The sequence below is a fragment of the Telmatherina bonti genome, assembly GCF_933228915.1.
Source record: "Telmatherina bonti genome assembly, chromosome: 5".
NCBI classification, from domain to species: domain Eukaryota; kingdom Metazoa; phylum Chordata; class Actinopteri; order Atheriniformes; family Telmatherinidae; genus Telmatherina; species Telmatherina bonti.
In genome coordinates this window covers 2,829,967-2,844,692 of record NC_136623.1, presented here as the reverse complement: position 1 = coordinate 2,844,692, position 14,726 = coordinate 2,829,967, and the positions used below count along the sequence as shown (strand labels likewise).

The 14,726-nt window shown below is 41.6% G+C and overlaps 1 protein-coding gene across 1 annotated transcript in view; it reads left to right on the top strand.

Moving 5' to 3' along the window:
* LOC306756629 (mothers against decapentaplegic homolog 4-like) overlaps nucleotides 1-13,401 on the top strand; it is a 45,327-nt gene extending 31,926 nt beyond the window's left edge. The window contains exons 9-10 of the mRNA XM_079241440.1: nucleotides 5,487-5,625; nucleotides 12,660-13,401. Coding sequence (XP_079097566.1) covers nucleotides 5,487-5,625; nucleotides 12,660-12,865 — 345 coding nt within the window. The 3' untranslated portion in view covers nucleotides 12,866-13,401. The remainder of the gene's footprint in view (nucleotides 1-5,486; nucleotides 5,626-12,659) is intronic.
* The last annotated feature ends 1,325 nt before the right edge of the window (nucleotides 13,402-14,726 follow it).

Here is a 14,726-nt window from a genome sequence, read left to right as displayed (position 1 = left end):
CTGCAAACATGTTTATTTCTGCTGTAAACATGTTTATTCCTGCTGCAAACATGTTTATTCCTGCTGCAAACATGTTTATTCCTGCTGCAAACATGTTTATTTCTGCTGTAAACATGTTTATTCCTGCTGCAAACATGTTTATTTCTGCCGTAAACATGTTTATTTCTGCCGTAAACATGTTTATTCCTGCCGTAAACATGTTTATTCCTGCTGCAAACATGTTTATTCCTGCCGTAAACGTGTTTATTTCTGCTTTAAACATGTTTATTTCTCCTGTAAACGTGTTTATTTCTGCTGTAAACATGTTTATTCCTGCTGCAAACATGTTTATTTCTGCTGCAAACATGTTTATTTCTGCTGTAAACATGTTTATTTCTGCTGCAAACATGTTTATTCCTGCTGTAAACATGTTTATTTCTGCTGTAAACATGTTTATTTCTGCTGCAAACATGTTTATTTCTGCTGTAAACATGTTTATTTCTGCTGTAAACATGTTTATTCCTGCCGTAAACGTGTTTATTTCTGCTGTAAACATGTTTATTCCTGCTGCAAACATGTTTATTCCTGCCGTAAACGTGTTTATTTCTGCTGTAAACATGTTTATTCCTGCTGCAAACATGTTTATTTCTGCTGTAAACATGTTTATTTCTGCTGTAAACATGTTTATTCCTGCTGCAAACATGTTTATTTCTGCTGTAAACATGTTTATTCCTGCTGTAAACATGTTTATTTCTCCTGTAAACATGTTTATTTCTGCTGTAAACATGTTTATTTCTGCTGTAAACATGTTTATTTATCCTGTAAACATGTTTATTTCTGCTGTAAACATGTTTATTCCTGCCGCAAACATGTTTATTTCTGCTGTAAACATGTTTATTTCTGCTGTAAACATGTTTATTCCTGCCGTAAACGTTTTTATTTCTGCTGTAAACATGTTTATTCCTGCTGCAAACATGTTTATTCCTGCCGTAAACGTGTTTATTTCTGCTTTAAACATGTTTATTTCTCCTGTAAACGTGTTTATTTCTGCTGTAAACATGTTTATTCCTGCTACAAACATGTTTATTTCTGCTGTAAACATGTTTATTCCTGCTGCAAACATGTTTATTTCTTCTGCAAACATGTTTATTTCTGCTGTAAACATGTTTATTCCTGCTGCAAACATGTTTATTTCTGCTGTAAACATGTTTATTCCTGCTGCAAACATCTTTATTTCTGCTGTAAACATGTTTATTCCTGCTGCAAACATGTTTATTTCTGCTGTAAACATGTTTATTCCTGCTGCAAACATGTTTATTTCTGCTTTAAACATGTTTATTTCTGCCGTAAACATGTTTATTCCTGCCGTAAACATGTTTATTCCTGCTGCAAACATGTTTATTCCTGCCGTAAACGTGTTTATTTCTGCTTTAAACATGTTTATTTCTCCTGTAAATGTGTTTATTTCTGCTGTAAACATGTTTATTCCTGCTGCAAACATGTTTATTTCTGCTGTAAACATGTTTATTTCTGCTGTAAACATGTTTATTTCTGCTGCAAACATGTTTATTTCTGCTGTAAACATGTTTATTTCTGCTGTAAACATGTTTATTTCTGCTGTAAACATGTTTATTTCTGCTGCAAACATGTTTATTTCTGCTGTAAACATGTTTATTTCTGCTGTAAACATGTTTATTCCTGCCGTAAACGTGTTTATTTCTGCTGTAAACATGTTTATTCCTGCTGCAAACATGTTTATTCCTGCCGTAAACGTGTTTATTTCTGCTGTAAACATGTTTATTCCTGCTGCAAACATGTTTATTTCTGCTGTAAACATGTTTATTTCTGCTGTAAACATGTTTATTCCTGCTGCAAACATGTTTATTTCTGCTGTAAACATGTTTATTCCTGCTGTAAACATGTTTATTTCTCCTGTAAACATGTTTATTTCTGCTGTAAACATGTTTATTTCTGCTGTAAACATGTTTATTTATCCTTTAAACATGTTTATTTCTGCTGTAAACATGTTTATTCCTGCTGCAAGCATGTTTATTTCTGCTGTAAACATGTTTATTTCTGCTGTAAACATGTTTATTCCTTCCGTAAACATGTTTATTTCTGCTGTAAACATGTTTATTCCTGCTGCAAACATGTTTATTCCTGCCGTAAACGTGTTTATTTCTGCTTTAAACATGTTTATTTCTCCTGTAAACGTGTTTATTTCTGCTGTAAACATGTTTATTCCTGCTACAAACATGTTTATTTCTGCTGTAAACATGTTTATTCCTGCTGCAAACATGTTTATTTCTTCTGCAAACATGTTTATTTCTGCTGTAAACATGTTTATTCCTGCTGCAAACATGTTTATTTCTGCTGTAAACATGTTTATTCCTGCTGCAAACATCTTTATTTCTGCTGTAAACATGTTTATTCCTGCTGCAAACATGTTTATTTCTGCTGTAAACATGTTTATTCCTGCCGTAAACGTGTTTATTTCTGCTGTTAACATGTTTATTTCTGCTTTAAACATGTTTATTTCTCCTGTAAACGTGTTTATTTCTGCTGTAAACATGTTTATTTCTGCTGTAAACATGTTTATTTCTGCTGTAAACATGTTTATTTCTGCTGTAAACATGTTTATTTCTCCTGTAAACATGTTTATTTCTGCCGTAAACATGTTTATTCCTGCCGTAAACGTGTTTATTTCTGCTGTAAACGTGTTTATTCCTGCTGCAAACATGTTTATTTCTGCTGTAAACATGTTTATTTCTGCTGTAAACATGTTTATTCCTGCTGCAAACATGTTTATTTCTGCTGTAAACATGTTTATTTCTGCTGTAAACATCTTTATTTCTGCTGTAAACATGTTTATTCCTGCTGCAAACATGTTTATTTCTGCTGTAAACATGTTTATTCCTGCTGCAAACATCTTTATTTCTGCTGTAAACATGTTTATTCCTGCTGCAAACATGTTTATTTCTGCTGTAAACATGTTTATTTCTGCTGTAAACATGTTTATTCCTGCTGCAAACATGTTTATTTCTGCTGTAAACATGTTTATTTCTGCCGTAAACATGTTTATTCCTGCCGTAAACATGTTTATTCCTGCTGCAAACATGTTTATTCCTGCCGTAAACGTGTTTATTTCTGCTTTAAACATGTTTATTTCTCCTGTAAATGTGTTTATTTCTGCTGTAAACATGTTTATTCCTGCTGCAAACATGTTTATTTCTGCTGTAAACATGTTTATTTCTGCTGTAAACATGTTTATTTCTGCTGCAAACATGTTTATTTCTGCTGTAAACATGTTTATTTCTGCTGTAAACATGTTTATTTCTGCTGCAAACATGTTTATTTCTGCTGTAAACATGTTTATTTCTGCTGTAAACATGTTTATTCCTGCCGTAAACGTGTTTATTTCCGCTGTAAACATGTTTATTCCTGCTGCAAACATGTTTATTCCTGCCGTAAACGTGTTTATTTCTGCTGTAAACATGTTTATTCCAGCTGCAAACATGTTTATTTCTGCTGTAAACATGTTTATTTCTGCTGTAAACATGTTTATTCCTGCTGCAAACATGTTTATTTCTGCTGTAAACATGTTTATTCCTGCTGTAAACATGTTTATTTCTCCTGTAAACATGTTTATTTCTGCTGTAAACATGTTTATTTCTGCTGTAAACATGTTTATTTATCCTGTAAACATGTTTATTTCTGCTGTAAACATGTTTATTCCTGCTGCAAACATGTTTATTTCTGCTGTAAACATGTTTATTTCTGCTGTAAACATGTTTATTCCTGCCGTAAACGTGTTTATTTCTGCTGTAAACATGTTTATTCCTGCTGCAAACATGTTTATTCCTGCCGTAAACGTGTTTATTTCTGCTTTAAACGTGTTTATTTCTCCTGTAAACGTGTTTATTTCTGCTGTAAACATGTTTATTCCTGCTACAAACATGTTTATTTCTGCTGTAAACATGTTTATTCCTGCTGCAAACATGTTTATTTCTTCTGCAAACATGTTTATTTCTGCTGTAAACATGTTTATTCCTGCTGCAAACATGTTTATTTCTGCTGTAAACATGTTTATTCCTGCTGCAAACATCTTTATTTCTGCTGTAAACATGTTTATTCCTGCTGCAAACATGTTTATTTCTGCTGTAAACATGTTTATTTCTGCTGTAAACATGTTTATTTCTGCTGTAAACATGTTTATTCCTGCCGTAAACGTGTTTATTTCTGCTGTAAACATGTTTATTTCTGCTTTAAACATGTTTATTTCTCCTGTAAACGTGTTTATTTCTCCTGTAAACGTGTTTATTTCTGCTGTAAACATGTTTATTTCTGCTGTAAACATGTTTATTTCTGCTGTAAACATGTTTATTTCTCCTGTAAACATGTTTATTTCTGCCGTAAACATGTTTATTCCTGCCGTAAACGTGTTTATTTCTGCTGTAAACATGTTTATTCCTGCTGCAAACATGTTTATTTCTGCTGTAAACATGTTTATTTCTGCTGTAAACATGTTTATTCCTGCTGCAAACATGTTTATTTCTGCTGTAAACATGTTTATTCCTGCTGCAAACATGTTTATTCCTGCTGCAAACATGTTTATTCCTGCTGCAAACATGTTTATTTCTGCTGTAAACATGTTTATTTCTGCTGTAAACATGTTTATTCCTGCCGTAAACGTGTTTATTTCTGCTGTAAACATGTTTATTCCTGCCGTAAACGTGTTTATTTCTGCTGTAAACATGTTTATTCCTGCTGCAAACATGTTTATTTCTGCTGTAAACATGTTTATTTCTGCTGTAAACATGTTTATTTCTGCTGCAAACATGTTTATTTCTGCTGCAAACATGTTTATTTCTGCTGTAAACATGTTTATTTCTGCTGTAAACATGTTTATTCCTGCTGCAAACATGTTTATTTCTGCTGTAAACATGTTTATTTCTGCTGTAAACATGTTTATTTCTGCTGTAAACATGTTTATTCCTGCCGTAAACGTGTTTATTTCTGCTGTAAACATGTTTATTCCTGCTTCAAACATGTTTATTCCTGCCGTAAACGTGTTTATTTCTGCTGTAAACATGTTTATTCCTTCTGCAAACATGTTTATTTCTGCTGTAAACATGTTTATTTCTGCTGCAAACATGTTTATTCCTGCTGCAAACATGTTTATTTCTGCTGTAAACATGTTTATTTCTCCTGTAAACATGTTTATTTCTCCTGTAAACATGTTTATTTCTGCTGTAAACATGTTTATTCCTGCCGTAAACTTGTTTATTTCTGCTGTAAACATGTTTATCTGTGAAGTTGGTCTTTTTAACATGGGAGTCTATAGGGATTTGCTGTTTTGGGGACCCTAGTGGATGAAGGGGGAACTGAAGTTTTATGCACTTCGCTTTTAACCGCCGGAGGTTGCAGCTTGGTTCTCCTGGTTGTCCATCCGTCTGACTCATCAGGGCCGATGTAATGTACCTGCTGTCTCACCTGTGTGCATTCAGGTGTTTGACCTCCGTCAGTGCCACAGGCAGATGCAGCAGCAAGCAGCAGCAGCTCAGGCAGCAGCAGAGACTCAGTCGACTGCAGTTGCTGGTTCTATTCCTGGTACAAATAGTGTGGGAGGGATCGCACCTGCTGTCAGTGAGTATCAACTGTGTGTGTGTGTGTAAGATCATCCAAGTGTTTTCTATATGCTCTTTCTGTTATCCTGAACTATACCTGGATTGACTTCAAACCTGGGAGCCGAGAGATATAATCCCTCCAGCGTGTCCTGGGTCTTCCCCGGGATCTCCTCCCCGAGGGACGTGCCTGGAACACCTCACCAGGGAGGTCCAGGAGGCATCCTGACCAGATGCCCGAGCCATCTCAACTGGTTCCTCTCGATGCGGAGGAGCAGCGGCTCTACTCTGATCTCCTCCCGGATGACTGAGCTCCTCACCCTATCTCTAAGGGAGAGCCCGGCCACCCTGCGGAGGAAACCCATTTCAGCCGCCTGTATACGAGATCTCCTTCTTTCGGTCACGACCCACAGCTCATGACCATAGGTGAGGGTAGGAACGTAGATCGACTGGTAAATGGAGAGCTTCGCCTTCTGGCTCAGCTCCTTCTTCACCACGACAGACCGGCGCAGAGTCCGCATGACTGCAGACGCCGCACCGATCCGTCTGTCCATCTCACGCTCCATCCTTCCCTCACTCGTGAACAAGACCCCGAGATATTTAAACTCCTCCACTTGAGACAAGACCTGACTCCCGACCCGGAGAGGACAATCCACCCTATTCCGGCTGATGACCATGGTCTCAGATTGAGGTGCTGGGAACGCCTCGGGATCCCCCCCGCAGAGTTGGCAAATGTGGCTGGGGAGAGGGAAGTCTGGGCTTCCCTGCTTAGGCTGCTGCCCCCGCGACACGACCCCGGATAAGCGGCAGAAAATGAAGATGAAGACTTCAAACCTTAAAAACACCTTTCAGGATGCAAATCACAGATGAAGAAGAGAATCCCTGACAGAAAAAATCTTCACCTCATCCATCCCGGTGTTCCACAGGGCTCCATTATCAGACCGACTGTTGAAATTATATCCAGTGCTAAGATCTTTTTTTTTTTTTTTTTTCTCAAATAATCACATTCTGTCTCTTTCCAGATCACATGATCACGTCCAATCTGTTTACATGTCACATGTTCACGTCCCATCTGTTTACATGTCACATGTTCACGTCCCATCTGTTTACATGTCACATGTTCACGTCCCATCTGTTTTCAGGTCACATGTTCACGTCCCATCTGTTTTCAGGTCACATGTTCACGTCCCATCTGTTTTCAGGTCACATGTTCACGTCCCATCTGTTTTCAGGTCACATGTTCACGTCCCATCTGTTTACATGTCACATGTTCACGTCCCATCTGTTTTCAGGTCACATGTTCACGTCCCATCTGTTTTCAGGTCACATGTTCACGTCCCATCTGTTTTCAGGTCACATTTTCACGTCCCATCTGTTTACATGTCACATGTTCACGTCCCATCTGTTTACATGTCACGTGTTCATGTCCCATCTGTTTACATGTCACGTGTTCACGTCCCATCTGTTTACATGTCACATGATCACGTCCAATCTGTTTACATGTCACATGTTCACGTCCCATCTGTTTACATGTCACGTGTTCACGTCCCATCTGTTTACATGTCACGTGTTCATGTCCCATCTGTTTACATGTCACGTGTTCACGTCCCATCTGTTTACATGTCACATGATCACGTCCAATCTGTTTACATGTCACATGTTCACGTCCCATCTGTTTACATGTCACATGTTCACGTCCCATCTGTTTACATGTCACGTGTTCATGTCCCATCTGTTTACATGTCACATGTTCACGTCCCATCTGTTTACATGTCACGTGTTCATGTCCCATCTGTTTACATGTCACGTGTTCATGTCCCATCTGTTTACATGTCACGTGTTCACGTCCCATCTGTTTACATGTCACGTGTTCATGTCCCATCTGTTTACATGTCACGTGTTCATGTCCCATCTGTTTACATGTCACATGTTCACGTCCCATCTGTTTACATGTCACATGATCAGGTCCAATCTGTTTACATGTCACATGTTCACGTCCAATCTGTTTACATGTCACATTTTCACGTCCCATCTGTTTTCAGGTCACATGTTCACGTCCCATCTGTTTACATGTCACATGTTCACGTCCCATCTGTTTACATGTCACGTGTTCACGTCCCATCTGTTTACATGTCACGTGTTCATGTCCCATCTGTTTACATGTCACATGTTCACGTCCCATCTGTTTACATGTCACGTGTTCACGTCCCATCTGTTTACATGTCACATGTTCACGTCCCATCTGTTTACATGTCACGTGTTTATGTCCCATCTGTTTACATGTCACATGTTCACGTCCCATCTGTTTTCAGGTCACATGTTCACGTCCCATCTGTTTACATGTCACATGTTCACGTCCCATCTGTTTTCAGGTCACATGATCACGTCCCATCTGTTTACATGTCACATGTTCACGTCCCATCTGTTTTCAGGTCACATGATCACGTCCCATCGGTTTACATGTCACATGTTCACGTCCCATCTGTTTTCAGGTCACATGTTCACGTCCCATCTGTTTTCAGGTCACATGTTCACGTCCCATCTGTTTACATGTCACATGTTCATGTCCCATCTGTTTACATGTCACGTGTTCACGTCCCATCTGTTTACATGTCACATGTTCACGTCCCATCTGTGTACATGTCACATGATCACGTCCCATCTGTTTACATGTCACATGTTCATGTCCCATCTGTTTTCAGGTCACATGTTCACGTCCCATCTGTTTACATGTCACATGTTCCTGTCCCATCTGTTTACATGTCACGTGTTCACGTCCCATCTGTTTACATGTCACATGTTCACGTCCCATCTGTTTACATGTCACATGTTCACATCCCGGGCTGCACGGTGGCGCAGTGGTTAGCACTGTGGCCTCACAGCAAGAAGGTCATTGGTTCGATCCTTGGCTGGTTTGGTCAGTGGCCTTTCTGTGTGGAGTTTGCATGTTCTCCCCGTGTATGCGTGGGTTCTCTCCGGGTACTCCGGCTTCCTCCCACCATCCAAAAGACATGCATGATAGGTTAATTGGTCACTCTAAATTGCCCCTAGGAGTGAGTGTGGTTGTTCGTCTCTCTGTGTGTGGCCCTGCGATGGACTGGCGAGCTGTCCAGGGTGTACCCTGCCTGTCGCCCAAAGCCAGCTGGGATAGGCTCCAGCTTCCCCGCGACCCTGAATTGGAATAAGCGGTTTGGAAAATGAATGAATGAATGAATGTTCACGTCCCATCTGTTTTCAGGTCACATGTTCACGTCCCATCTGTTTTCAGGTCACATGATCACGTCCCATCTGTTTACATGTCACATGTTCACGTCCCATCTGTTTACATGTCACATGTTCACGTCCCATCTGTTTTCAGGTCACATGATCACGTCCCATCTGTTTACATGTCACATGTTCACGTCCCATCTGTTTTCAGGTCACATGTTCACGTCCCATCTGTTTACATGTCACATGTTCACGTCCCATCTGTTTTCAGGTCACATGTTCACGTCCCATCTGTTTACATGTCACATGTTCACGTCCCATCTGTTTACATGTCACGTGTTCACGTCCCATCTGTTTTCAGGTCACATGATCACGTCCCATCTGTTTACATGTCACATGTTCACGTCCCATCTGTTTTCAGGTCACATGATCACGTCCCATCGGTTTACATGTCACATGTTCACGTCCCATCTGTTTTCAGGTCACATGTTCACGTCCCATCTGTTTTCAGGTCACATGTTCACGTCCCATCTGTTTACATGTCACATGTTCATGTCCCATCTGTTTACATGTCACGTGTTCACGTCCCATCTGTTTACATGTCACATGTTCACGTCCCATCTGTGTACATGTCACATGATCACGTCCCATCTGTTTACATGTCACATGTTCATGTCCCATCTGTTTTCAGGTCACATGTTCACGTCCCATCTGTTTACATGTCACATGTTCCTGTCCCATCTGTTTACATGTCACGTGTTCACGTCCCATCTGTTTACATGTCACATGTTCACGTCCCATCTGTGTACATGTCACATGATCACGTCCCATCTGTTTACATGTCACATGTTCACGTCCCGGGCTGCACGGTGGCGCAGTGGTTAGCACTGTGGCCTCACAGCAAGAAGGTCATTGGTTCGATCCTTGGCTGGTTTGGTCAGTGGCCTTTCTGTGTGGAGTTTGCATGTTCTCCCCGTGTATGCGTGGGTTCTCTCCGGGTACTCCGGCTTCCTCCCACCATCCAAAAGACATGCATGATAGGTTAATTGGTCACTCTAAATTGCCCCTAGGAGTGAGTGTGGTTGTTCGTCTCTCTGTGTGGCCCTGCGATGGACTGGCGAGCTGTCCAGGGTGTACCCTGCCTGTCGCCCAAAGCCAGCTGGGATAGGCTCCAGCTTCCCCGCGACCCTGAATTGGAATAAGCGGTTTGGAAAATGAATGAATGAATGAATGTTCACGTCCCATCTGTTTTCAGGTCACATGATCACGTCCCATCTGTTTACATGTCACATGTTCACGTCCCATCTGTTTACATGTCACATGTTCACGTCCCATCTGTTTTCAGGTCACATGATCACGTCCCATCTGTTTACATGTCACATGTTCACGTCCCATCTGTTTTCTGGTCACATGTTCACGTCCCATCTGTTTACATGTCACATGTTCACGTCCCATCTGTTTTCAGGTCACATGATGACATCCAATCTGTTTACATGTCACATGATCACGTCCCATCTGTTTACATGTCACATGATCACGTCCCATCTGTTTTCAGGTCACATGTTCACGTCCCATCTGTTTACATGTCACATGTTCCTGTCCCATCTGTCTTCAGGTCACATGATGACATCCAATCTGTTTACATGTCACATGTTCGCGTCCCATCTGTTTACATGTCACATGATCACGTCCAATCTGTTTACATGTCACATGATCACGTCCCATCTGTTTACATGTCACATGTTCACGTCCCATCTGTTTTCAGGTCACATGATGACATCCAATCTGTTTACATGTCACATGATCACGTCCCATCTGTTTACATGTCACATGATCACGTCCCATCTGTTTTCAGGTCACATGATCACGTCCCATCTGCTACATGTCACATGTTCACGTCCCATCTGTTTTCTGGTCACATGTTCACGTCCCATCTGTTTACATGTCACATGTTCACGTCCCATCTGTTTTCAGGTCACATGATGACATCCAATCTGTTTACATGTCACATGATCACGTCCCATCTGTTTACATGTCACATGATCACGTCCCATCTGTTTACATGTCACATGTTCAAGTCCCATCTGTTTACATGTCACATGTTCATGTCCCATCTGTCTTCAGGTCACGATGACATCCAATCTGTTTACATGTCACATGATCACGTCCCATCTGTTTACATGTCACATGTTCACGTCCCATCTGTTGACATGTCACATGTTCACGTCCCATCTGTTTTCAGGTCACATGTTCACGTCCCATCTGTTTACATGTCACATGTTCATGTCCCATCTGTCTTCAGGTCACATGATGACATCCAATCTGTTTACATGTCACATGTTCGCGTCCCATCTGTTTACATGTCACATGATCACGTCCCATCTGTTTACATGTCACATGATCACGTCCAATCTGTTTACATGTCACATGATCACGTCCAATCTGTTTACATGTCACATGTTCACGTCCCATCTGTTTTCAGGTCACATGTTCACGTCCCATCTGTTTACATGTCACATGTTCACGTCCCATCTGTTTTCAGGTCACATGTTCACGTCCCATCTGTTTACATGTCACGTGTTCACGTCCCATCTGTTTACATGTCACGTGTTCACGTCCCATCTGTTTACATGTCACATGTTCACGTCCCATCTGTTTTCAGGTCACATGTTCACGTCCCATCTGTTTACATGTCACATGTTCACGTCCCATCTGTTTACATGTCACGTGTTCACGTCCCATCTGTTTACATGTCACGTGTTCACGTCCCATCTGTTTACATGTCACGTGTTCACGTCCCATCTGTTTACATGTCACGTGTTCACGTCCCATCTGTTTACATGTCACATGTTCACGTCCCATCTGTTTTCAGGTCACATGTTCACGTCCCATCTGTTTACATGTCACATGTTCACGTCCCATCTGTTTTCAGGTCACATGTTCACGTCCCATCTGTTTACATGTCACATGTTCACGTCCCATCTGTTTACATGTCACGTGTTCACGTCCCATCTGTTTACATGTCACATGTTCACGTCCCATCTGTGTACACGTCACATGTTCACGTCCCATCTGTTTTCAGGTCACATGTTCACGTCCCATCTGTTTACATGTCACATGTTCACGTCCCATCTGTTTTCAGGTCACATGTTCACGTCCCATCTGTTTACATGTCACATGTTCACGTCCCATCTGTTTACATGTCACATGTTCACGTCCCATCTGTTTACATGTCACATGTTCACGTCCCATCTGTTTACATGTCACATGTTCACGTCCCATCTGTTTACATGTCACATGTTCACGTCCCATCTGTTTACATGTCACATGTTCACGTCCCATCTGTTTACATGTCACATGTTCACGTCCCATCTGTTTACATGTCACATGTTCACGTCCCATCTGTTTTCAGGTCACATGTTCACGTCCCATCTGTTTACATGTCACATGTTCACGTCCCATCTGCTTACATGTCACATGTTCACGTCCCATCTGTTTACATGTCACATGTTCATGTCCCATCTGTCTTCAGGTCACATGATGACATCCAATCTGTTTACATGTCACATGATCACGTCCCATCTGTTTACATGTCACATGTTCACGTCCCATCTGTTTACATGTCACATGTTCACGTCCCATCTGTTTACATGTCACATGTTCACGTCCCATCTGTTTTCAGGTCACATGTTCACGTCCTATCTGTTTACATGTCACATGATCACGTCCCATCTGTTTACATGTCACGTGTTCACGTCCCGTCTGTTGACATGTCACATGATCCGTCTGTTTCCAGTTTCCGTGTCCTACAGGTGTGTTTGTGGTCTCAAGTGTATTTTTGCTCTATAGGTATCTGCTCAGCAACAGGTCTGGGTGTGGATGACCTGCGGAGGTTGTGCATCGTTCGTCTGAGTTTCGTTAAGGGTTGGGGGTGCGACTACCCCCGTCAGAGCATCAAGGACACCCCCTGCTGGCTGGAGGTGCACCTGCATCGAGCGCTACAGCTGCTGGACCAAGTATTGCACACGTTACCGCCACGGGAACACACACTCTGATGGCTTGCAACACGCTTATTTTCTTGATCACACCTGAACTCACTTGGGTGGCAGCAGCTCATTGGCTGACAGCCAGACTGCTGACTTGCAGCCAACCACAGCTTTACATCCTGCCTGTCTTTCTGTTGGGTTGCCATGGTTTCCATGGTTCACATGGAAAGGTCTTCTGTTAAACCAGATCACCTCAGTATTACCCCCCGATGGCAACATTCAGTCCAGGTCGCTAGTCCCGCCCCCACCTGTCACGTTCAGACCTGTAGCTTTGTTCTTTGTGAAATGAGCTGTTCCAGATCAAAGATGACCCAGTCCAGAACTCAGTGATCCGTTAGTTAAGCTCACCTAATGCCAAATGCAGAAGTTCTTCATATTTTTATTTCAGATGAAAATGTTTATTTCTGTTGACTGATCTGATGACATCCTGTGTCATCCTGCTCTCTGGCCTGTTATTTATTCTGACATCAGGTATTGTTTTACTTTTATTTGTTTGATCACTTTCACTCTTAAATATTTTTATAGAAAGAGTCAAACTCTGTAACATCTGCTGTTTATCCAGACTTTTGTCTTTAAATAAACTACAAACTAGAAATAAACAATATTGTACTGAATCTGGTTGTCTGATGATTGCTCCAGATGTTAGATTGAACCACATACGCGACATGACCAGATGTTGGACTGGACCACATGCTAAACATGACCAGATGTTGGACTGGACCACATGCTAAACATGACCAGATGTTGGACTGGACCACATGCTAAACATGACCAGATGTTGGACTGGACCACATGCTAAACATGACCAGATGTTGGACTGGACCACATGCTAAACATGACCAGATGTTGGACTGGACCACATGCTAAACATGACCAGATGTTGGACTGGACCACATGCTAAACATGACCAGATGTTGGACTGGACCACATGCTAAACATGACCAGATGTTGGACTGGACCACATGCTAAACATGACCAGATGTTGGACTGGACCACATGCTAAACATGACCAGATGTTGGACTGGACCACATGCTAAACATGACCAGATGTTGGACTGGACCACATGCTAAACATGACCAGATGTTGGACTGGACCACATGCTAAACATGACCAGATGTTGGACTGGACCACATGCTAAACATGACCAGATGTTGGACTGGACCACATGCTAAACATGACCAGATGTTAGACCGGACCACATGCTAAACATGACCAGATGTTAGACCGGACCACATGCTAAACATGACCAGATGTTAGACCGGACCACATGCTAAACATGACCAGATGTTAGACTGGACCACATGCTAAACATGACCAGATGTTAGACCGGACCACATGCTAAACATGACCAGATGTTAGACCGGACCACATGCTAAACATGACCAGATGTTGGACCGGACCACATGCTAAACATGACCAGATGTTAGACCGGACCACATGCTAAACATGACCAGATGTTAGACCGGACCACATGCTAAACATGACCAGATGTTAGACTGGACCACATGCTAAACATGACCAGATGTTAGACCGGACCACATGCTAAACATGACCAGATGTTAGACCGGACCACATGCTAAACATGACCAGATGTTAGACTGGACCACATGCTAAACATGACCAGATGTTAGACCGGACCACATGCTAAACATGACCAGATGTTAGACCGGACCACATGCTAAACATGACCAGATGTTAGACTGGACCACATGCTAAACATGACCAGATGTTAGACTGGACCACATGCTAAACATGACCAGATGTTAGACCGGACCACATGCTAAACATGACCAGATGTTAGACTGGACCACATGCTAAACATGACCAGATGTTAGAGTGGACCACATGCTAAACATGACCAGATGGGGT